The sequence below is a fragment of the Colletes gigas genome, unplaced genomic scaffold, assembly GCF_013123115.1.
Source record: "Colletes gigas isolate AHSC1104 unplaced genomic scaffold, ASM1312311v1 Colletes_gigas_Sc00006, whole genome shotgun sequence".
NCBI lineage: Eukaryota > Metazoa > Arthropoda > Insecta > Hymenoptera > Colletidae > Colletes > Colletes gigas.
In genome coordinates, this window is record NW_025106635.1 from 421947 (window position 1) to 447642 (window position 25696).

Consider the following 25696-nt stretch of genomic DNA (forward strand, 5'->3'; position numbering starts at 1 on the left):
GCGAAGAAATTCTTCTCGGCGCGTAATCGCGTGTACCTGACATGATTAACGATCGAGCCGCGTGGGCGGCGATAATTTAAATAAGGACTCGTTGCGTTTAGATAATCTGCGACGGAATTTATGATCGTTCGTTGATAATGACAGCCTCCAGACCGGATCGAATTGCTTCGAACATTCAAGTCTTGATACATCTTAATGCCTTAATCGATCTTAAACGTCTTGCTCGATCTTAAAAGTCTCGATAGGTTTTCAGGCCATAAAACGTCTTGAAAATCTTGATTCTTCGCTCAAGTCTTCGGTAAGTCTGAAAGATGCGATTGATTTTTAATGTCTTGAATATTTTGCACAAGCAAATACTAGAATTTGTACATCCACGATCTTTCTTTATATTGTTTTTTAAAGTGTATTTAACACGTACCGGCGGCTATTTAAATTTTGATGATTGGCTAAATTTTTAATTTTCTTACAGACAAACAATTAGCATCGCTGTTCGTTGGTAATTCCATCGTTACACGCTGACGTAATTTACGCGTCTGAAGTAGGATTCTTGCTAGTCCATTAACCGACAAATGTTCACGACGCTGCAAGAGTATGGTAATAATGTAATTACACGGACAGAGTACGATGGAAACGATTGCATCTGCGTGGCAAGATTATCCGAGTCCTTGTTTGAGTCACCGTTTTCAAGTTTTATCGTAAAAGTCTAATAATATATAATTGTACAACGAATGGGGAAACTACGAAACGCGACGATATCGATGGTCATCGTAGTCGAATAACAATACATAAATAATCGTAGCCGAACAATGTGTATATCGTTTACGATCATTTTCTAAGAAGCGACGTGCGCATTTTTTCTTGCAAAACAGGTGTAATATTATAATTCGTCGGGAGTATTGTGTTCATCATTCCCATTTATACTAAGTTGCCTTACAACGGTGGAAAATCAGGAATAAATATGAGAATAATTCCACGCGACTGACACTACCATTCAATGTTGGTGTATCTATGTATTGTAGTAGTACGTATATTGTGCGTTCGCGTCATTCTCTAATGTTGATCGTTAACGTGATTTCAATAACACTGACGTACGAAATAATTTTAACCCTGGAACACTATACTGCGCCTCCTACACAATTTTATTACGTCCTGATCGTCAATAGATTGCAAAATAAAAAGAAACTGATTCTGACGAAAGAAGAGATCTGTGAAGAAACTGGGAAATAAGAGACTCGAGAGTTTGGAATAGCTAAAATTTCTCGCGTACGAAGTATTTAGAAAAGAATAGCTAGCGGCCTTGAAATATTTGATGCTGTTTCGTATTACGCGATGCATCGTATTTCTGGTATGCGTTCAAATTGTCTCCAAGAATAAGCCTCGAACGAAACAATTCGTTTCTTTATGGAAAATCATCCCCTCTCCTTTGTCGAGTATTATAAACGTAAACGTTCGAACACGCGAGTTGGTCTTTTGTAAATGAAAGAAGAAGATAAGCCAAGTTGGACATGGACCAAGCTATTTACGAACACCTGACGGCTGCACGCGTGACCGGGGTGAATCGTCGACCGAACCCATCCCCAGGATTCCCCGGAGCGGAAAAGAGTCGCGCATACACGTAACTAGCGAGGGAATCCCGATAAACAGGTACGAAAGTTTCCTCCACCGCCACCGGTTACTCTCTCTTGCAACGCTTCTGTGTTCTTCATTCACTCATCCGACTCAGTGCGTTGTGGTTCGCCGCGAGCGGTGCCTTTCAAAGCCATTCAGACTTGGCTCGTCCTCGGAGTTCCTGTGATAAACTGCACAACGAGACAAATAATAAGGGTACATAGAAAATACGTTTCGAACAATACATTATAGAAAATCTCGGTTTGAACAGTGCAACGACCAACCGTGCCCCTTTTCGAGTGGAGTTCGAGAGGAAGATTCGTTCGTTGCGTTCTCAAATTTATGAGAACCCGCGCGTGACAATGTTTTCAATCCTCTTCACCGGGCGTCGATACTCTCATTGTGGCGAATACTAAAACTTGCAAACGTTCGTAGTTCTTCGGTCAGTAGTGGTTAAATTCTTCTATTCGATAACTAATACCTGAGAAAATGTCTCTGATCGTAGAACAGCTTGATTTATGCCTTTTCAACACTCTTCAGACACTTGTCAGAATTGGGAAAATTATTCATGGTCAGCAGATCTTCTAAAAATTAAAAAAGAATTTAATGAAATAGTACAGTTAGAGTACCTTCGATGAATTGTTTGTGTTCTCGATCAACGATTACCAATATTGATCAGCTGGGGATCTACAGTTTGAAATGTGATTCGAATCGCTGATCAGCCAACAGCACACCGGGAGTTTCCAGTCGGTCAACCAGTTCGATGAGTTAATTCTAAAATATATTTGCTGAATATGCATGCCCTGAATTCCGATGCTCGAGGATCAACAGAGAGATTTTACAATATTCGAAAACATTCTTCGTTGTTTAATGTTAGAAATCTCAGTTCTTTGTTAGCAAAAGCGTTCTTTAAACCCTTCTTCGATCCTCGATCATTTGTTAAAAACGTATCGGTGAAACAGTTGTCATCTTAATTGCTACAAAGTGCTTTGTAATAGACGATGAATATAACAATAGACTACGCAATTTTCGTTTAAATATAGCTTCCATTCCAGTGTTTTACACGCTTCTATACTTGGTAATAACACAACAAAAACTGGCAAAGTTGTTACAAAACAAATATGTCGCGTATGCAAGAGATTTCATCTCGCCAAAAAACACAATGGAATAACAGGGAAGTAATCGAATAATAGCTATTCGACGTGTTTTTTCACGAGTAGTTTACGACTAATGCTTATCGCTTAAGATCAATTAACCAACTACATTATCGTTCGATCTTCGACTTGGACGACAGTTTCATCAAGTTGTTCCAACGAACCGTGAATCATCCGACTGAGTCGTTTCGAAAAGAACTTTTGTCGTCAGCCAGAAAATTCATACAGATTTTAAAATTCAGCGTCAAATTATTTTCATCGATTCGTTTTCTTGCAGAAAGTAGCTTCAAGGGGCGGGGCGATTCTCCCACTCCTTCCACTATCACGTGTTGCTGGTGTCCTCCCCTCCAAATGGTCCGTCTTGTCTCGCGAAACAATGGAAAGCCACTCCCCTAAAATCAGCACATCGTTATCCGATCTTTTGCAAGAAAACGAGTGGTAAAATAATCTAATTAGGAATTTTAAGATTAAAATGTTCTCTTTCTAACGGGTTTCTCGGGCGAATTTCTGAAGTCCAGACGCGTAGATTCGTCTCCGGAGGACATGGCCAGTGAGTTTTTTTTCACACCCTGTACGCGGAGACGTCGACGAGAAAAGGGGCATCGTGTGCAGAAATTACGGGAAAAAACGTCGTTGGAACTCGTAACAGTTCGAATCGATTTTTTGGACGATTATGTGGACCCGAAACAGGTTTCGCGGACACGTCTGCGGCCAGTGGACACGGTCGTTGGTCAACCAGTGATCCCAAGCCCTTCGATCGTCGTTGTCGAGTTCTCGAGAAAAGGCGATTGAGATCAATCGAACGCAGTGACTTCAGACATTGCAGTTTACCTTGGGTTAAACGCAAAAGTCATTATTCCCCTCTTTGTTCTCACGTTGCCAAAGCAGCATAGCGTGCATACTTTCACTGCACTTCAGCCTATGGTGGGTACGGTGTGTTGTACCATTATACCATCCGTTTCGGGCTCTCCTTCGCGCTGATACCGATCTTAACGACCAGTCGATCGGCGTTGGTCCGAGAAAAATACAAAAAGAGAGAAGAAAGGTGAAACGGCGTATTGTGCTTCCGAGAAATTTCAATTTCAAAAGGAGAACATTCTGGCCCGCTCGGTAAGCCCGGGTCTCTAATAGCACGCGATAAATGGAAACGTGCCTTTAGAAACCTTCGCGTAACGCGACTTACGATTTTACTATCGCCGGTTAATGCACGTTTACGGGATATTTACGATCCACGGTAAAATCGATACGGAAATTCGCATCGGGAATGTTTCCTTTTCTAATATCAAAGGTGGCTGTCGCTTTGCCCAAATACTGGCCTAGTCGACCACGTGCCGTTAGGCTGCTCTTGCGAGAAACAAGGAAAAGATATCGAGGGTCTTCGCTTATCTTTGTCGATTGCAACCCATTGTCGTTCTTATCGCGCAGGCGAATTACGATTCCGATGATCACAAAAGACAGCATCGACGCTATGCGCAGGCTCTCTCTCTCTATATATACGCTCCGCTGAAAAATGTATGCGATTAGAAGTGCCTGACTTTCACGGTTATACCTACGATCTAAAGTGCTTCTGATTGGATAATAACGGGTCGAGCAAACAGGTGTCGCGATACATTAACGCCACCAAGTTCGAACGTTCGTGAATTTAGTATTACGGTGAGTTGGTAACAACGTGTACGGAATTTACCATGGGAACTTGACCGACTAAGGGGTACAAGAGAATAACTGTCTCTCGCGAAAGGGAATTTATAATACCGATAGAGACGATCGAGAACATATTTAGATATACTTTGATATATTGATATATAAGATTCACTTTATCATGCATTTAAATAAAAGTCGGAGACGTGTTACTTTGTATCTAATTGCGATGGCAATTCAATAACTGTCCGTTTCAATCACATTCCAATACCGATGTACATACGTCCTGCAAAACGAAACGAAGGAAAAGAGAAAATGAAATTATAAACTGACTTGCCAGAAGATAATTCTCTATGGGTTTTCACTGTAATTAAAAATTAAAACTTTTCATCTATCATCTCCAAGTCCGTCACGATCGATATATCAATTCTAGATTGCGTAACGTTCTCACTCGTATCGGACACATAATCACCGTCTGATTGGATACGATATTCAATATTTAATGCTATTCTTATAACAAATGCACTTATCTTTGTTATAATGTTGTACTATTGTTTTCAAAAAGATGATTTTAGAATTTAGAATTTAAATTTCTAACCTTAAGGTTGTTACTTTTCGTTTCGATACGTTTCTCGTAACATCGATATGGGTTGAATGTATGTCTTCTTTGTTGTTAAAATATTTGTAAATGTTTAAGATTCCGAATAAAATTTCTGTCCCATTCAAATCGTTCGCAAGTTGTTTGCGCGTTTATTTTTTGTGAAACCGGATGGTGCTAAACCTTGAGTGGATCGATAAAGCGCCTATCAGATGTTACCTAGATAAAAAAGAAACCTTCGTTTCCTGAGAATACTTATAATTTTAATCATAGTGATTGATCGTCATGTTCTTATAATATTAATTCATTAAATGATACGACGACGGAGTAAGAGAATAGAAAAATAATTGTGTGCATGCAATACGTTGGAGGAATAGAAATTAAAAATATCATACGTCACGATCTTACCGACATATAAAAAGATTGATCGTGTTTGCACAGACGAGGTATACGTCTGCGATGTTTGTTCGTCGGAATCATCAAACATCTTCGTATCGCGTCATCGTTCAATATTTAAAAAAAACATTCGCAGAACTGTTTGAATTTTACGCTAGAACTTTTTAGCATTGATTGGCACGCATATTATATTTACGTATTTGTTGTTTACAGAATACCTTGACCGTCGATAAAGGGAACCATGTCTCCGTTGGAAGATAATACGCTGGTGCAAAGACTGATGACCACCACCGCGGACACGCAACAGGAACAAGTTGAGCACAACGACGACGCGAACATGTCGAGCGTACTAATTGCAAAAGGTGTCACTATGATCATCTTGTGCGTAGTCAGCACGTGCATGGGCATTCTACCGATGCAAATGGCCAAGTGTTTGAAATGGAACACTGCTGGTGTTGTTAATCCCAGGTATCAATATTTCCCATCGTGTTTACTCTTCATCGTTTCCCCCGACGCAACAAATAAACTTTCAAATTCCGTTCAAACTTTCAAAATCCAGGAGTATCGAAAATAGCGTTGATCCTTTGATCGGTATCTTGTTAGGAATCCTTCTGTAATTGAATCGATAATCCAATTAAATCTGTGTCACGTTGAACGCGTTGAAAACATACACATTTAGCACGAGGTTTGCAAACTGTATTATCAGCGTGACGATCTTAATGCCACAGACACAAACGAGGTGTACGACTCGTAATGCAACTCGGTATTGTTCGGTGTCGTAACAATTTCGAATACGACCTCTGTGACGTAATCTCGTATTACGAAAACTGCAGTTTAACACGGGTCGATAAACTAGCGTTGCACCGATGGTAGGTCGACGAAATTGGTGGGCCTGCTTCTGGGATTCGGCGGTGGCGTGCTCTTCTGCACGACGTTTCTGCATCTACTGCCGGAAGTGAAGGAAGGAGTGGAGGACCTTACCGAGAACGGGAAACTTCCTGCGCTTAGCTTTTCGTTGGCCGAAGCGCTCACTTGTACCGGGTGAGTACAATTAAAATTATTCAATTGTATTCGAAATAAATTCCACTGTATTGTTTCTGTTATTTCCAGCTATAACAGTATTGTTATTCCTTAATATCCATCGTTCGTTCATACGTGTGAACGAACTGAATTTAATGAAACAATTGACCGCATTCGGTCATACTATCCCGTGTATCTAGTGTCTGGTAATCTAATCTTAATTCCTCCTAATTTGTGTCATTAAGCTTCTGTTTCAAGTCCAAAAGCATTTACTTGAAAAAACATATGTAACACACAAAGATAAATAGGAGCGTTCTGTTTTTAATTTATTAGAAACGTGTTACCAAACCTTACGATCCTCTTCGGTAACGAAGATATTCAATTCCATGGTAAAATTTTAGCTGTAACCGTGCTCTGCTTTAGATTTTTCATCATGTACTTGGTCGAAGAATCGGTGCACACGCATTTGAGGAAAAAGCAAACTCAGAAGGAGGCCAATTCCCAGAAAGACGTCAGCAGGAGTACAAACGAGCTGGTCGAGAATGGGCAAACACTACCGAACTGCGTCAGCGGGCATTCTCACTTGTAAGAATAATATTTATTTATTCGTTGCCGATGGTATGCAAATTATAGAGGTATTAACGTTACTTGGTTGTTGCAGTAACGGCCACCACGGTCATTCCCATCATTTGCCTGTCATAATGAACGAGGAAGACGACTTTGTCATAAGCTCGCTACGAGGACTATTGATAGTTCTCGGTTTATCCGTGCATGAATTATTCGAAGGACTCGCCATTGGGCTGGAAAGTTCATCCACTTACGTTTGGTACGTATATTGCCGTATATACGAGCCGCGATAAGATTTCATCGGCGAAGAGCAAATAATGACCAAACGCTGATATTTGCATGGCGGGTAAAAATGTTGATTTCACTTTCAGGTACATGTTCGCGGCGGTAGCGGCTCATAAATTCGTCATAGCGTTCTGCATTGGCGTGGAACTGATTGCCTCCAACACCAGGTGGTATCTTTCGGTCGTCTACATCTGTACATTCGCGGTGGTTTCTCCTATAGGAATCGGCATAGGAATGTTCCTCGTTGGTGGCGAAAGTGCCGCTGCCAATGGCATACTTCCGGTCCTGCTGCAGGTACGCCTAATGCTTTTTTCACTTTCCAACCCATCGTTCAACGCTATGGAATAAAATAGTCTGTTTATACCTACGATTAACGTTGAAATACCAACTTTTTTTCCAACCTTTAATCGTTGTATATTGAATAATATTTATTTATTAGGGTCTGGCGTCTGGCACTCTACTATACGTCGTCTTTTTCGAGATCCTCCAAGAGCACAGAAGTGGCATCAACCAGTATCTGTCCATTCTCGTCGGTTTCGTTCTGATGTTCGGATTGCAGCTACTAAGTAAGTAAAAAATTCGAATATTAGTCAGATGTCATCCAATAATCTCTAATTCTATTCGTATCTGAACGCTACCGATAATACATTTACACACGAGCTGCTAACAAAACGCGTCCGAAAAATGAAAATGGCGAATGGCCCAATTTTGGCACAGACTAGGTCCAATATCGATCACGCTCGACGCCTTCTCTTTCTACGAACTAGTAACGTATGACTTTCAACCGAGATATACAGGGTGTCCAGTTAAGCATCGAATAAAATATTAATTATAAAAGTCCACGCGTGTGTGAATTGAGAAAGTCATCGATAGGAACACTTATCATTTAAGTTTCAAAGGTCTCGATAAAGCTTAACGAACAAGAAAAGCGCCTAATCTGGCGATTAAAGCTTCACCGCGTTGATTGAAGCACCTCTGTTCGGGCAACGGTAAACTTAAATAAAATGGCGCATTTGGGATCCATCGGGGCTCGAAGACTCGAACTCGAAATTACTCGCTCCGCGCGTATCGATTACCAAGTACGGTCAACAGTCGGTTATCGACGGTCGACGCACACAATTCGAACCTAACGTAACAAAACAATGATATTGAGGTCAATGATCGAAATGATGTGGCTCGTAGAAGACGGAACACGAGGAAAACTCGCTTCTACTTATCTTCTTGTTATCGCATACAAAAGAAATACGCTCCGCGACAAAAATATATCTTGTATCGAGTAATCTCATAAACAGCGCTAACTTTGATCTCGTAAAATAATATGTCAAACTGATTCATTGCCAACAACATTGCCAGTTTTTTTTTAGAATCGCAATAACAACGGAGCAGACTTTTGAACAGAGTTTAATCTATCGCTAATTACGTTCGAATATTTATAGCTGGCGCAATTAACAGTGGAATTTATTGAAATGTTTACTACGACAAAGTGGCGCGAGCGGCGGTTGCGCGATGAACGAATTAACCGGCTGATTTACCGCTGATATTTAATTTCCATTCGATCGAGCGTTCCGTTGGGAATATAAATCGCAAACCGCAAGAGAATGTGCACGGGCTGGAGCTCGTGGCTAGGAAAGGAACGCGACTCGTTCAGCGAAACCTCTGCTTTTTCCGCGCCAATGATTCAACTCCGGGTAACCATTGCCGAAGTGCCTTTCACCGCAAATCAGATTCATCCATTTATAAGCAAGCGCAGCTAATTCATGGCCGACTCGGGGCATTTGCGTGCAACTCGTAAATCAAAACCAACTGAAAGTGATATTCGATCGAAGGCTACAAAGTGCTCGAGGAATTCTGCACTGTGGAATTCTGGACACTAAATGCTACATTCCACAGATGAGATTTTAGACTTTGGACCAGTGGCCTTTAACCTTTCGTAGCTTACGTTATTTTAGAGAGCAAAAACCTGGCACGGCTGAATCTTGACATTTTAATAAAGAGATAAAAAACGAATGCTTTTAATTAGCTTTCCGGAGCAATCTGAATACTATTTTACTCTAAATGTGCTATAAAACTCTTCGATATATTTATGACCAAAAAGTATGATCACTATCTTCCGCGAATCGATTGAAATATTCGAACACGTTTACGACACGTAATCCCTGACTTAATATTTAATCGAAGCTTAATCGATACTGTCAAATTAGTCTAATATAATTAATAATCTAACATTCCGTAAAAGTAGATTAAAATCTGCGAGGAACGAATCGAGCGTTTCCCGTGTAAGCATAGTCTAAACATGTTGGAACACAACGTGTGAAAAATGACAAGGCTTGAAAGGTTAACACTTTCCCACTCCGTGGCCATAACCGTAGATATAACTGCCAAGTCTGGACAGATAATATGCTTTTCATAGCAATAAACATTGTGCCTTCCCTTCTAAATGCTATCTATCGTCGATCCTCGGTCACGTTCCCTTCCTTTAGAAAGACTTTCGCATGAATCATACAAACGATATTTGTTTCAATTAAAAACTGTTTCGAGCGAAAACATTTAACAAAAGAGAACGTAACCATTGCTCGCCAGGAGTCACACTTTCGAGTTACGACTTAATATTATGTATTTGCTCGTCTTGCTTTTCCCGTGCAACGCATCGAGGAACGCATCGTTTGGCGCGCGCCATATTTTTCTTAAGTAATTCGTTGCGGATTGCACGATATATCGCGCCTTATTCTTCTACGAAACACGCCATACAGAGACGATTCGGTGTGTACATATAAATATACAGGGTGATACAGCTGCTTCTGACGATGCTTGGAAATTTCTGTCGGTGTTTATAATGAAAGGACAGTCTTAAAACTAGACAACTGATCGATAGTACGGTATGTCCTCGAGTTGCGCGGATTCCTAGATATACGGATATACTCCCACTCGCGCCTCTATACGTATTTCACGTACGTACATGTGTTTTCGAATACGAGTTCGGTTACTTCGATCCTTTGAAACTGCAGTCGCCATCACGAGCGATTTATCAATCAAGATAATCGATCGACACCTGGAATCCAATCCCACCGAGCCGCTGCTGCTCGGGAATCATTATTTGTTTTCAGTATCGGTGTGTGTCTTTTGGACCCCCGATGAACTGCAACTTCCTACGAAAAGTTCAAACAACTATTAAATATTCCGTTTAAATACCGTCGCGTGTCGCATCCGACACGTGTTTACGATACACATATGTGTTATAAAAATGGTACATATCGTTGAATTATTTTCTAATTTCGTTTCTGTAGTCTCGAGAGTCGTGTATTATATTTAATTGATCGAATGTTATGAATATTGGTGTTGGAATATTTTCCTGCGCGAGTGTATAGTGCGAGGGCACTGTATGTACATAGGTACCTGGAAACGGCTCGTGTTGGCCTCTATGTACGAGACGAACACCAGCGTGAATCAACGCTCGGGGAAGGAGAGAGATGGTTCTCGCGTGTTGGTAGGGAAGCACAGAGCATGGAAGGGGTAGAGAGCAGGAAACGATTCGGCTTGGACTATGTAAGACGCGAGGGGATTGAGTCGAGTCCCCGACCAGCCCCGGAGTACCCGATTCACCGTCGTACCGCGTGGAACTATCGTTACTTCGACAGAGTTGTCGCGAGAGTTCCCTCCAGTTCTCTTTTCCGCTTCGCGGAAAGAGAAACCGATCGAGAACGACGCGGAAAGTGGGATCCGTCGCGGCCAGGATCGGTGCTCGTCGAACCGAGCTGTGTAGGTACTTGGACCGGGTGCTCTCAGTGTTCAGGATCTTTTATAGTGCTTCAACATCCTAACAAAGATCGTAATGAGAAGCAGAGTAATGGTCTGTCGCGAGAAGAATCAATGTAAACTGTACGGAAATCTATCGTAACGCGTGGAACCGTTTACGTGGACTCTTGCCTGAATGAAATGATTTACGCGGGAAGCGTTCCAAGTCCAAATCCTTCGAGATCGTTGCAGAAAACGTGGTCCGTCGCGATGGAGCACAACTTCCGGATCTTCTTTGGAATTTTCTAAAAAAGAAATTGATACATAAATTAGTATCATTGTTTACCAGATGGAATCGTTTCGTAATCTTTCAACGTGCTCCCTTCTGATCTATCGTGACATTTTCGAAAAGGGAACTCGATAGAGATTTACGTGGGAAGCGTGGTCTGTTGTGAAAAGGATCGGTATTAATCGAACGCTGTTGTTTCGTAACATCGTGTGGGTGGATCGATGGAACCGGTGATAGATCTTTCGAGTCTTCCTCGGTATTACTGTGAATCTTCTATGGGAGTTCCGGATCAACGGATAAATAACGCCATAGTAGGAAGTGTGGTCTGTGTGATTTACCATCGGTGATCCATCAGAGTCCTTCCAAGTGTTCTTTCAAATCTTCTTTGCAGTTTTCTGAAAAAGAACATAACGGACGTGTTAGAGCACCTAGAGAAAGCTTTCGAATGTTTCTAAATACAATAGGCAACATCAATCTTGGAGACAAGTGCATAATCTTTGGCTTCGAGTTCTAAAACCACTCCAATCTATGATAGATAATATTGTGTTTTGTATTCTAAATTTATTATCAATCTCGAGTCAAATGATCAAAGAATATAGACTTGTTTGGAACATTTTTAAACAGTTTCCAATATAGAGATTGTTGCGCCAAATGATTCTATCGTGAGAAACATCAGCGTTGATCACACGGAGTCATTTCGTAACTCGTGGAAACATAGATCCCACCATTCCTTGCCTAGTTTTTCTCGTAAATTGCTGGAAAATTTATTCAAAGAGTCCTCGATCGAGATCGTCTTGCCAAACGCGGTTTATTTCGTAGAGTGTTATCGTCCATCGAACCAAGTCGTTTCGTAACGAGTGGAACAGCTATAGTGGGCCCGAGTCATTCATAGATCAATCAAGACCTTCGTGGGGAGTATACAATATTGCAAAGAGGATGATTGTTGTTGAAACCTAATCATTTCGTGAGGATCGAAACACCCGCAGCACCTCCGAGTCGTTTCTAATCTCTGCGCGAGTAAATGATCTCGATAATTATTTGGAGAAGGATTGAATCGCATTACCCGCAGCAACATATTAATTTACCTCTATGAAACGGTAGATTGCATATCTCTGTCGTTACCTGCAATATACTAAGTGACATTACTTGATAATTTAAGAGATAAGTAGTTGAAGTTACATAATTCGTGCTATGAATATAAATCATTGGATATATACTCGAGGTCGTGAGATTTTTTAGACTTTCAATACAATTATCGAATAAGTTGGCCTAATGTTTCGATCTACCATCGTAGAAGAGTAGATTAATTTTGGTCCTCGTCTCGCAAAAGCTTTCAGCGTTAGTGACGCGTCACTCGTGCGGCATTTACACTTTCGAAAGGGAAAAGTGAAACGTTGTAGCACGTGTGTGGTCGCCAGTCGCGGAAATTTATCGCCTCGGTGTGTTCGCGATGTCGTCGAACGATAACGTCGCCTTGCACAGTATCCGGCTTCCGCAATTTCGCGCGATAATTTCACCGAGTATTACTTTACTGATAATAGAAATTAATAATATTACAACTGCGCCTGTGATCGAAATAGAACCCACATCTACACACGATAGTTTGAACGTTCCGTACCTTCTCGATCGAAGCACTATACAAGATATTTACAGAGTCTGAGATCGTGGTTCCTCGTTCTAGGTTCCTCGAGTGTGTAAATCGCGCCAGGAGCGTCTTAACGATTCGCATAACTGTACAATAACGGGCATTAATGAGCCTCGTGAGCTCGAGCGAAAGGTACCTTAGGTATCTTTCCGTTTCAAAATCGTCGTACGCGTCAAGTGAAAAAGTGGCCGCGCAGTTAGTCGTTTGAATAAACAGAAAAGTGGAGTGTGGAACACCTGCGAGTCGGAGTTTGAAGGCCGACATGCCGATCGGACGAAGACGCTTAGGCAAAGGATGCAACGAACAAATTAACGGAACGATTTGAACACGCTGGCCGTGCCAACCTAGGGATTAGGTTCGAAACGATGACGTACGAGCATCGAGACTGAGGAGCCCGAAAGATCGAAAGGCTCATTCCGTTCGATATCTTGGAATATCTTTGAGCAATTATTGTCTCGTGACAAAGGATGGAGGAGACAACAACGTCCACGATTCTACTTGTGGCGAAGATAGGGGCGATGGTGGGTCTGGGATTTGGATCGTTGATCCTTGGCATGCTGCCTTTGATAGTTGGAAGGTACAGGATGAATCATCGTCAAAAACGACACCGCGGGATTTCGAGCAATTCCAGCACTTGCACGTCGACTTCTGTTTCGAACGCGTTCTCGTCGAGCGTCAACTCCGCGTCGTCGACAACGGATTCGCAAGTACGTTACGCATTCACGATGCTATTAATTAGAAAATGTTCGAGATAATCCTCAACCAATACGGTCAATCGAAACGTTACAAAGTTCTTTTCGCTCGAAAGCTCTAACTTGGACGGTACTGCCTCTCTTCTTGCGATCGAATCGGAACTGTCATTTGATTTTGATCAAATTTTAAGCGCAGAAATAAATAGCGTGACAAAATAAACCGTGAACGTCCCGTCCTCGAAAGTTTTCTAATTGTACGATATGTGTGACTTTATGTTCCTGTCCAATCGATGTTATGTACCATCGTCCTTATTCTATTGTGTTCCTTTGTTTCGTAACCATCGAACAGTGTTGTATTCGCGCGCTTTGTTTCATCGACGATCATCGTTTAAACAGTATACAACGATTAAAATTTTGCCACGTTCGCGAAACGATTGTAACTGTTTGAAAATATAACCAATATATTTACGTAATATTAACTGTATAAACACGAAATTTGGGGCGTGTTTTCGAAAGGTTGAGCACCACTGAAATACCAGATAACCGATATGACCGACATCTAGCAATTTATACGTGACGTTTATTCGATCGAAGAGCGAAATTATTGTCTGTTAGTTGTGAAATATTTAATCATGACTTGTAAGATTTATTCTTTATTTTGGAATATTCATCTGGCTAAAAAATTTCACCCGACTCCGGCTTTTAATTGCACAGCTGCGAATCGCTTGTACCGACAATCGCTGAAGTTTAAGAAACGTAAACAATGGCGGAGGCGATTCCGTCGCTAAAATCCATAACGCAGGTTGGAGCAAGAAGCGAGACAGTACCGTGATACATAGTATTACTTTAAATCGTTTCCTATCAACATTCATTTACGTTGATTTTTACATTTATCTACGTTGAAAACGTTTCAATGGAAGACCCACGAACAGTGTAGTAGTTTAGATAATTTCATACACCGAGTCTCACGAAGCCTAGTACTCTATAATTACCGTCAAACTGACTTATACGTATGAATAACTAAGATTTAACCGTATCTGTTGAGGGTTTATACGTCTCGTCCAACATTCGGTGCACCTATTCGTGGCGTTAATTTCTAAATAATACTAAAAACGACCTAAACGTTCTCTTAACGTTGCAACCGAACGAGATTTGAAAAAGAAGAGTAACCAGATCGGAGATCGACGAAAGATCGTAAAAGAAAAACGGAGGATAACTTGTTATCCCTAGGGTCTTCATACGTCGTTGTTGCTGTGCTTCGGCGGGGGCGTCCTCCTGTTCACCACGTTCCTGCACCTGGCGCCGGAAGTTCGCGCCAGCGTGGAAAGACACCAGACGAACGGTCAGCTTCCGACGCTTGGCACGCTGAGTCTCTCCGAGTTGCTCTTCTGCGGCGGTTTCTTCCTCGTCTACCTCGTCGAGGAGGCGGTGCACGCGGCGCTGACGGGCAAACCCGAGTCCTCCGAGGCGTTGCTCTACAGAACGGTGTCTGTGCGCAGATGCAACAGTCAGACGGGCGCGTCGGCGACCACGTCGACCGGCTCGACCACCACGGTGTCCACCACCACAAAGTCCACGTGGCGGGAGGACAACGACGAGTCGCTGGACGACACGGAGTCCAACAAACGATCCGGCCATCGTTTGGAGGATCATCGGGACGGCAAACACGATAAGACGCTGCCAGCGATATTTATTCTGTCGTCGCCGACGGCCCTCGCGGCCGATCGTCGTCGGAACGACGCGGAATCGAACAACTACCCGAGGACGAAGCACGGCGAGCACAAACATACCGCGATAACGAAGAACACGTCCGTCCAAGGGCTATTGACCGTTCTGGCGCTATCGTTCCATGCCATCTTCGAGGGACTGGCCGTCGGGCTGGAGCCCTCTATCGGCTCGGTGGTCTACCTGGCCGCGGCTATAGCCACGCACAAGCTGGTCATCTCGTTTTGCGTCGGTATGGAGTTGTACGTGGCTGGTGCCTCCACCAGAACCACCTTAGGATACCTGACGATATTCTCGATGGTGACGCCTATAGGCATCGCCGTCGGTTTGGCTCTGGGCCACTTCAAGAACGACAGCGAGAACCTGGGACCGACACCGACGATACTTCAAGGAATGGCTGCCGGCACGTTGCTCTACGTAGTCTTCTTCGAAGTTCTGGCACGCGAGAGAGCCAACGAGAAGAGCGGGCTCCTGCAACTGTCCGCCATAATCATCGGTTTCATGCTGATGTTGGGCCTGCAAATCGCCAGTGAGTGTGTTTCCCAGGATTATCGATCATCGAGCATAACAGCTTCGTAGGGTAAACGTCTAAAAAATTATAAAACGGTTCAGAGCCAGAAACGAAACGTAAATAGATTGGTCTAAATTTTTTTAAATAATCTCCCATTACGAGCCTCGAAAACTGGTTTTCTTCGAAACCTTTCACCGGCTCCTGACGCGGAATTCATTTCTCGTGACGTGATCGGGATACGATTAACGAACTTGTTGGCAGAGTTTTCGTTTTTTTCTTCTCTCGCGACCCGTCAACGTCGGTGCAAACCTATCGCAGGTACGTCCTTGATACGATCACCTCCCACGTGTTACTCGTACTCGTGGAAACGACGTCTAGCTATCGATTTACCGAAAGGCCGAACAGCAACGTCCAAAAAGTCACGGCCACGAGGACCGCGAAGAAATCGAGTTACGTTGGCCGTCGACGTGCATCGATATTTCTCAGCCAACTATTAATTTTCAGTCAGCTTTTTTCAACCCTCGCGTGACTCAGGCTGGGTTCCCTCGGACCCAATCCAACAATGTCAGTCAAATGGCAGAGCCAGACGGTTTCAAGTTTTATCGGTAAAAAGACAAGGTTTCGTCTATCTAGGTAGATCCGTTCCACTCGATCGTTATCTGGTAAACGGACAATTAAATCTCTTATCGTTTCCTGCAAGCATACAAAGATTAACTTTCATCGCGCGATGCATTGTCACATAAGGGGATCTTATCAGGGAGACTAAAATAAATCGACGATACCGACCCACATTTTTGTGAAGCTGTTCGGGAACGGAAACACGATCCGTCTGTTGGTCAGTGACCGTTTCTCGTGTGGGTACGCGAACGTTTATGCAGAATAGTACAGACAGTTTGCGTGCCCGTTCCCCTTAAAGAGACGCCTCTAACCCGTCTACGCGTCTGATTACGCGAATTTACAGATTAACTTTCCCTCGCTCCTCCTCCTCCTCTCACCAACCTCTGTCTCGCTTTGATTTCCTCTTTTGTTTCTTTTTCCTTTTCGCGTCGCGCTACGACACTCCAGAGCACGACAGCTCAATTGCAATTAGGCTAATGACTGCTCTGGTATCTCCGCTATACACGCGCTGAACTTCTGCTTCGTGGCATCGTCGTATCGTGCAGGAATCGTCGCGACGAGCAGCGACAATAAAACTCGGATGTACCTATTAACCTATTAATTCACGAAAAGTACGTGATATCGTTACTCGAGATATTTCAGACGTTACGATTACCGACTGCGAATCGCCGCGTTGTTTTCACGCCACGAATTCAATTCCAGAGTCACAGATTTTTATCTATCGACCGTGCGCAGGTTCTTTATCGTCCACGATCGAATGCATATTTAACGGTCTGTTGGAACGCGATTCCAGCCCACCTTAATAATAGTAGACGAGTTACTCGAGAGGTCTAGGCTTGGGAGACCTAGAAACACTTGGTCGTAACGGATACCTTTGCGGAAGTGTCACCCGTTACGCAATTTGATTTCACGGTGTAAACGTTGCGATATACAATTCAGGGAAAAACAAACGCAATTACGAAATTACTAACCTACGTGCAACCCGTTCGGTTTGTTTACGTTGCCGGTCGTTAACCTCTTCGTTCGTCCCACTGATGAAAATCGCTAATGACACACGCAATTACATTATCTTACAATCATGTAGCTGTCACGTTCGTTTCTTCTAAAATCTCGATTTCTTGGAGGTAATCGTAATTACTCTAACGCAGACTCACCAAGATTTCGTCTTGAAAAAATAATATGCACGTACTCGAAGAACAGGTTATCCATGGGCTTTCTCCATCCATGGCAATGACCCCCGACGTAGGTCGATGAACAATCCCGACCGACTTTCGACCGCATTCTCGGCCATCTATCGTATTTCGATGTACATGTAATTGTTATTCTTGAAAAAGATTCATGAAAAATTACCTTTCAAATCGATGACCCTTGCGAGCTGCGCCCCCTATACGGCCGGTCAATAAATTAATCGGACGCTGTTATAGCCGCGACATTACCATCTATATTTTAACAATTTACCAACCGTGGATTTTTTTTGAACTACTTTCTAACTTATCGATGAATAAATTACTAGACGAATATGTTAACAAAATGTTGACATAGAAACGCAATATGTATGTATTAACGCACTTATTTGAAAATACATTTTTTGTTTGCAGCTGCTCATTCTCATTCGCATTCGCATTCGCACGGCAGCCATTCACACGTGCATGGACAAGAGGATGAACATCACCACGATGACGATGACGATCACGAGTTGGATTCCCACGAGCACAAACATTCCAACACATCCAGCGAACGATTACTCACGGACACGATCGGGAGAGTGACGGAAAACATCGCGGAGGCGTTTAGCAACCTTTTATCCGCCTCGATGAAGGGTGTTCCATCGAGGGACGGTAACGAAACGACGATATCGCGTACGGATCGCAGCTAAAATTTGCTCGCGCGAGGGTGGATCCCTTGACCGAGTCACCGATAGTTCCTTCGTGGGATACGAATTCTCCCGATCGGTACTTACTTTCGGGAACCAATCGTGCTACTTAGAATACACACCGATAGTTTCTTGGGCAACCATTCGGTCGAACGTGATGGCGAAAAGTCTCTATTAAAGAAGAAGGACAGTATTATGAATTTATTCGAGGCGGGAGAAAGCAAATAATGAATATATGTATACTTGAAAATTTTGAGTCGACGTCTCTACTCGAAATTAGGTAAAAATATCGAAAGTCTCGCCACGGAACATCGATTGGGCAACCCTGTGTATCTTGTACGCTATTATCTTCGATAATAGAATCGTGATACATGTTTTTTTTTCTTACACGACCTAGTACCGCGGTCACGCGTTTGTGGAACGAAACTTTCGACTTCGGTATTCGACTTGGACTAGAATAACGTCTCGAATATTTACTCGAAATTTTCGTGTATATGCACACATTCTTACAGAATAATATGTATATTCTCGCTCTTGTGTGTATCGTATAAGTGTTCCATTTAACGTAATTCAACGTGGACATTTACGAAACACTATAGAAACGCGTGTAAAATGATCACGCGAAGGGAGAAACTGTTGCCAATATCTTTAAAGCGGTAAATACATGTGATACGATTCACGAGAACATCGTGCGATCGCGTTACTTATTCTATTTTTTTATGTAATATAGACTGTATGGTATATCCATATCGATTGCTACCTTTTATACTGTAATTAGGAAAATCTTAATTGTTTGTATATTTAAATACGTGCATATATGTATATGTATAATGTGCATATTGCATGGTATCGTAACGAAATGAATTTGTATATTTTGCAATTATCGGATGTCGATTCTTTCGCGTTAGAAAAGATCGAGTATCAAAATACAATGTTAAACTGTGAATAGCATAATTTCGAGAATGATAACACTGTCGGTAATGTTTTAATGAAATTAGATGTTTGCAACTTCCATACCGTTTTCCTACCGAGCTAAGATACGTCGCGTGTCGTCAGGAATGATAATACAGTATCATTAATACGAAGACAATGGAAGTCGGATCAAAACATGAGAAACTACATTCTACTACTGTTTGCAATTCCGTTCGTACCGCGTTTATCTTTTTATTCGTATACAAATCGCGTTAACGTGACAGGTACATCGTTATGTTTAAATATGTTTTAGTAACAAACGAAACGATAAATAAAAAAAAACACACACACACACACACACATTAAACGTCATTAAATTATTGTAATTGTTGAGGTAGGATTTTTGTTTTAAGATCAACCAAGGTATCTACTTTGTACCTGTCAATATTTATATGTTCTTCATCTAATTTAATCTTTGATATTGTGTATGATACATAATCAACTAAGATCAGGAGCTTCTCAGAGCTAAATACACATCGTACATAGGTTCATTATCATTTCCCGTAGAATAACTATTTAGTTTGTAACTAAAACTGCACAAAACTTGAGTTATCTGATCATAGAAACTGTTACATATTTCGAATGCTTATTATCACACTTTTATTATTTATTATCATCTTAAACACAGTATTGTGCGAGTACTATTATTCGAATGTAGGGTATGACTGGTTTCTATGTACAATTTATCCTTCAGCAAATAATATCTTCATACGCTATTGTACAACTCTATTTTGTCTACTGCAAAACTTAATAATAAATTGTAAAACTTTGATAAGAAAACAATGATGCTTTTCCTCATTCTTAGTAGTATGCGAACATACTGATAAATACATCAGTTTGTGTTTAATAACAGAGTTTATTATACAAGTGATACAATATTATTCAGTTTTGGTGAATGCACTTTTCTATGCATTTGTAAGATCGCACATTAATTAAATTTAAATTAATTCCGAACAACTTTCTTATCAACGAACCGTGCAAACGCACAGCAATAAATATAAATCTGTTACAGTTACGATTATACGAAAATAATTATAATACGTAATTCTTCGTTTGCAACAAAATCGTTTAATTTGTTCTGTTTCGCAATATTTAATACAATTGCAAACAAATGTGCACATACACAGCACAATTACTACTGCTATTCAATTATTTGGATAGGCATATTGTACACCTTATAAAATGCATAAATATTATAAAGCCACTTCAAATTCAAAAATCCAGCTTTGTTCTTTTCCCATAGTTTTGGTCACTGGATACATAAGTCACAACTCCGTATGCGTGTACGGCAGTGCTAATATATAATGTGAGGTATATTTTGCAATAACAGAAATCACTTTTCATTATTTAGACATTCCATGTAAATTCTAATAATATTTTTGCGCCTACGAAGTACCTATCAGATCTTGCCAATAACGAATCAAGAACAAAAACAAAGTAGTTAAAGATTATATTGAACACATTTTGACCCATAATCTTCTGCCATTTACGAAGCAAAGACTATACAAAATGTAGAAATTTGTAGACATTTAAAAATTCTTTGCTTAACGTTACATTTTTTTTTTTTCATTTTTTTCTCTTACTCTTGGTTCAATCCACTATTTCATTACATTATTGCAAATTTTTGTATAGATGCATTTAATACACATTGATGGTATGTTAATAATGAGAATCAAATCTACTTCTTTTGTACTTGTTCATCGACAAAGTTCAGATAACTAGATCCAACTTTGATGAATGCAAGACCAGAACCAATACCAGTTATTGTACACACTGTAGGATTAGGTGGTACAACAGACCGTAATACTGCCCATACTAAAACCGATCCAAAACTCAGCAATACAGCACCAGCAACGCTATGAAAAATAGAATAATGTATAAATGTATTGGTAAGATTTAAAGTATCTGATTCGTTCAGAGTATCGAGATAATATATCTTACCTATATGCAATTCGTACACTCGTAGGAGCCTTATTCATATGTTCACGGGAATATATGTATGTGCTGATACCAATTAGAGCACTACTCAGTAAAATGTTAGTGATGTCTTTCTTTGGAAATACCCTACAAATATACAGAAGTAACAATACTATGATGTAAATTAAAATAATTGAAAACAACTATTCTCTTTGCTAAACAATTAACGAATGAATTAAATTCTCAGGCATGCGATGCATAAGGTTATATACTAAAATAAGAAATATGTATAGTAAAGAACATTGTATCAAATATATAACTTGCAGTGTATTATTTAACAAGCGTATGAAATTTAATAATTTAAAATGAAAGTTAAAAAAAAGTATGGTTAAGGTTATTCAAGAACTCGATGCTTCCAAACAGAGTTCAAATTTTAATTGTTTATAAAAAAGATAACTATGATTAACATCATTAGTCAATGTTTAGATTCATCCATCTGATATCATCAAAATCTTCAATGGCATAGCTGTAGCGTGTTTTTGCGAATTAATAATCGTTTCATAGAATGCAAAATCGTATTGTCACGAGATGCACGTAAATAGGTGAAAAAATCTAAAAAAAACCGATCACGATATTTATATTTTATGTAATTATGTTTGTTCAAAATGGCAACGGTCGTCATTTTGATGAAAATTACAAAATTATTCCGAAAAAATGTATCACTGGAACGTACTGCCCAAAGATTACGTAACATTCTGTGGACGAGATAACTGATCATGCTTAACATTATAGGTTAATGTATAAGAACAAAGTAGATTGTTTGCTGTCTTACCTGATGACAAGATTTGGATTCATCACATTGACCGACAATGCGCTGTACGAAGCAACACCGAAAGCCGGGACGTAAAATTTCTGGATGCTAGACTTTGTAATCGGTTTAAGGCCAAGCTTTTGCAAAATTGTGCAAACGTTTGCGCTTCCTGCGGCCGCCATTGCTCGTTTTGCCTAACTTCTACGGTTCGGTTTTCGTGAATGAACTAGGTACGTTTGATAAACTATTTGCGTTCGTAGCTCGTGATTCTACACGGGCGAGATGTTTACACAATTCGCACCGAACTCGATTGGGACAAGGATAGAAAAATGGACTCTCTCGGTGTGTTCGTAAATGCATTCGCAACTGCGAAGCGTGTTCTAAAATCAAATTACGAATCGTTACGTCGAGCTACAAATAAAGGGTATAGCTGAGTAAAAGGGTCAAATGTACCCTTGAACCAAATTTTACATACGATAGAGCATCAGAAAAAAACATTCTGTGCCAAATTTCAACCCTGTATCTTGTTCGGAAGGGTAGTTATTGGGAAAATTCGGATTAGCGAATTTGTGCCTGTTTCCCCTATTTAATAGAGTACGAAAATTACGATAAAAATTTGATGCATTATGATTATTGAGATACGTGTTTGAGAAGTTTTTTAGATTCCAAATTCTGGCACAGAATGTTTTTTTCTGATCCTCTATCGATGGATCCATCGTATGTCAAATTTGGTTCAAGGGCACATTTCACCCCCTTATTCGGCTATACCCTCTTCAGCGAGTTATAAACAATGTATTTTTATTTAATTTCAAACGAAAACTTCGATTTCAATTACATGTTGTATTACTTTACAAGTACTTTACAGTAGTTCATTTCAGATTCATTTGTTAACACAAAATAACGAGCAACGATGGTGTAATTTGTAACGAAAATAAGAAAACCCATAACGTACATACGTGTATTGCCTTTCTAAATGACTTTATACATTTACTGTTTTGATCCACAATTGCAAGTGTATTATTTACATGAAAGATCACCGGCTATACGTTGGCAGTGGATTATTTATTAATCGGTCTAAGACACTGAATTGATCACTTACAGTACTATTTATCTATAAATTAAATAAATATATACTATGTATACATACAACTGAACCGTAAGTGGTAAACGCAACCGTTATCCAAGAATTTGTTATTCTTTACCTAAATTCAGGAGAATATCCCCTAGGTCTTCTGTACAAACTATGAGCTTTACCAGGGATAGGTATCATTATCATATACGAGATTGACATGTTTTAATTCGTTTGGAGTTCTCTTTTCGTGAAATTTGTTTAAGCATTAATAGCTGGGCCTAACCTCGTGTGCGACAGAGGTTTGAATGGCGTTATATTACGAATTTCTTTTTCTAAATTATTAGCATAAATGTCAGCGGTAAGTTCGTTTAGTGGAATTTCACTGTCCGCCTTTGCAGCTTTCACAGCATCATCTACCATTTTTCTTATTTTGTTCTCTAATGCCTGAAAAGGACCCCACGAGTATTAAATGCAGTAAAAGTTAATTCAACGGGAGATGTACAAAACATTGATGAAACTTACTTTCATTTCTTCTTGCGTGACAAGATTAGAATTCAGGATTCGTTCTTTGAAACCAGTGATAGGATCTCGAGTCTGCCTCACTTCTTGTATCTCTTCTCTTGTACGGTAACTGGTTCCAGGATCTGACATACTGTGACCACTGTATCTATACGTTTCAGTTTCCATAACAAGCGGACCTTTACCAGATGTGCAATAGTCTATAGCAAATCTCGTAGCTTCCCTAACTGCCAGTACATCCATACCATCCACCTACATAATTCATCCGATTAATAAAAGTAATTTGCACGATTATAGTACAATATATTTGTAATTATTCTCTTTAAGAACAAACCCAAATTCCAGGGACATAGTCTCCTCTTGTGTAATATTCTGTACTAGCGGAAGAACGTTCCACGCTGGTACCCATACCGTATCCATTGTTTTCGCAGACAAAGATACAAGGAACGTCCCATAACTTTGCCATATTATACACTTCAAATAATTGTCCTTGATTAGCTGCACCATCTCCGTACAGAGCAAAGCATACACCTCCGGTGTTCATGTATTTTTGAGCAAGGGCAATTCCAACTCCTAACGGTACCTACAAATTAATGGTTTTAGTAATGCTACAATGGTAGACAATCTAACGGTTCTAATAATTAATACTCACTTGAGCACCAACAATCCCATTTCCACCATAGAAGTTTTTAGCATACATGTGCATGGAACCACCTTTACCCTTTGCATTACCTCCTTTTCTACCAGTTAATTCTGATAAAACACCAATCGGTTCTATGCCCATTAAATAAGTCCAACCGTGAGCCCGATAGGCAGTGATTACAGAATCTTGTGGCCTAAGAGCTGCTTTTATACCAACCGCGCATGCTTCCTACCATAAACACAAAAACATATACTGGTAGAAATGTTCATTGAACAAAAGTTTTGAAACTGATAAAATGATACTTACTTGGCCAGAATATAAATGGCAAAAACCTCTGACAATCTTTTCCTTGTAGAGGTTTCCAGCTGCTGTTTCCATACGACGGATCGTGTGTAAGTTTTTATAAAGATCTAAAGCTTCATCCCTAGTAACATTAACACGATTGGATGGCCCGCTATCCAATTTGTGTAACCGGAAAGGTTTGATTTCATACGTAGCTTCCGTGGCATAATTATTTTTCTTGTTAAAGAAATAAGACACCACCTACAAACATATAGAACTTCCAGTCATCTATATTCAACCGTACGCACTGTAGTATATCACACTTTTATAATTCGCAAATATGTGCAAAGAAAATTCATGTAAAACAAAAAAAGGATGCAACATAAAGATAATCCAAATTCATTTTTTTAAAATAATATGTTTGTGGAATCGCGTGAAACTTTAACGACGCGTTTTAATGCTTCTAATCTAATTACGCTTGTTCGAAGAAGGACGAACTCGTGAAAAACAATTTAAGGTAGAAAATGAAAGAGAGAAGCAAGAAAAGTTCAACAAGGTGCGTCTCGCGAAGTATGAGAATATTGGTAATAACAAACACATCGGTAAATCTTTGCGAATAATTACCTCATTCCAGCTCCCGAACTGGCGAGACACCAGGAGATATAAAAAAAACAAAGATCAAGCAATCAATTGCAAGACCCGACCAAAGATCGTATGATTAGAAATTATAACAAGACCCCTGGCATGGAACGTGTGGGCAAGTAACTAGCTAGAGGTCATTTGTCGTTCGTTGGATTATGTACTTACGTTTCGTTTTGACGTTTGCGCGCCTATGTTTCTGATACAATTTGGTATCATTTTTAAAAAATGTCTCTTCTTTTACCACGATCGAGACCGAACGAACGGAAGAATAGGGAATCAAAGTTAACACACAAAATGGTTCCGACGAGGACAGCTCATTCGTTTGGCGCGGACAGTATCGTAAGATCTGGTTCTTAAACGTCACAAGTTCGATGTATCCCCTCCACTAGAAACATTAAAAGAAATGTTGAACTGTGTGACGTAATGAGTCGTTCACAACGATTATATTATACAGAAATAAACTTATAATTGATACGCGTGTACTCGA

The 25696-nt window shown here is 40.4% G+C and overlaps 3 protein-coding genes across 12 annotated transcripts; 1 reads left to right on the forward strand and 2 right to left on the reverse strand.

Moving 5' to 3' along the window:
- Nucleotides 1-1212: 1212 nt before the first annotated feature.
- LOC122395644 (zinc transporter ZIP3-like) lies at nt 1213-19554 on the forward strand. Of its 9 annotated transcripts, none has more exons than XM_043393399.1 (8): nt 1213-1644; nt 5608-5862; nt 6268-6435; nt 6838-6999; nt 7076-7240; nt 7353-7560; nt 7706-7832; nt 18077-19554. In XM_043393399.1, the coding sequence occupies exons 2-8, from the start codon at nt 5636-5638 to the stop codon at nt 18352-18354; spliced, it is 1335 nt and encodes a 444-aa protein (XP_043249334.1). In that variant the 5' UTR covers nt 1213-1644; nt 5608-5635; the 3' UTR covers nt 18355-19554. The 9 variants fall into 9 exon arrangements, with proteins under 9 accessions (XP_043249334.1, XP_043249338.1, XP_043249332.1 ...); XM_043393403.1 differs by lacking the exons at nt 1213-1644; nt 18077-19554 and adding exons at nt 1662-1824; nt 12969-13400; XM_043393397.1 differs by lacking the exon at nt 1213-1644 and adding an exon at nt 1665-1824.
- A 135-nt stretch (nt 19555-19689) lies between these two features.
- On the reverse strand, nt 19690-22394 carry LOC122395698. The gene is made up of 3 exons (XM_043393493.1): nt 22073-22394; nt 21265-21387; nt 19690-21179 (listed from the first exon to the last, which is right to left on the reverse strand). Exons 1-3 carry the CDS (start codon nt 22231-22233, stop codon nt 21002-21004), a joined length of 462 nt encoding a protein of 153 aa, XP_043249428.1. The 5' UTR covers nt 22234-22394; the 3' UTR covers nt 19690-21001.
- A 505-nt stretch (nt 22395-22899) lies between these two features.
- Nucleotides 22900-25586, reverse strand: LOC122395655 (probable pyruvate dehydrogenase E1 component subunit alpha, mitochondrial). 2 transcript variants are annotated; one of them, XM_043393421.1, is made up of 7 exons: nt 25375-25586; nt 25192-25209; nt 24592-24828; nt 24295-24513; nt 23977-24225; nt 23646-23894; nt 22900-23567 (listed from the first exon to the last, which is right to left on the reverse strand). In XM_043393421.1, the coding sequence occupies exons 1-7, from the start codon at nt 25423-25425 to the stop codon at nt 23382-23384; spliced, it is 1209 nt and encodes a 402-aa protein (XP_043249356.1). In that variant the 5' UTR covers nt 25426-25586; the 3' UTR covers nt 22900-23381. The 2 variants fall into 2 exon arrangements, with proteins under 2 accessions (XP_043249356.1, XP_043249357.1); XM_043393422.1 differs by lacking the exon at nt 25192-25209 and having other exon boundaries at nt 22901-23567.
- Between the last annotated feature and the right edge of the window lie 110 nt (nt 25587-25696).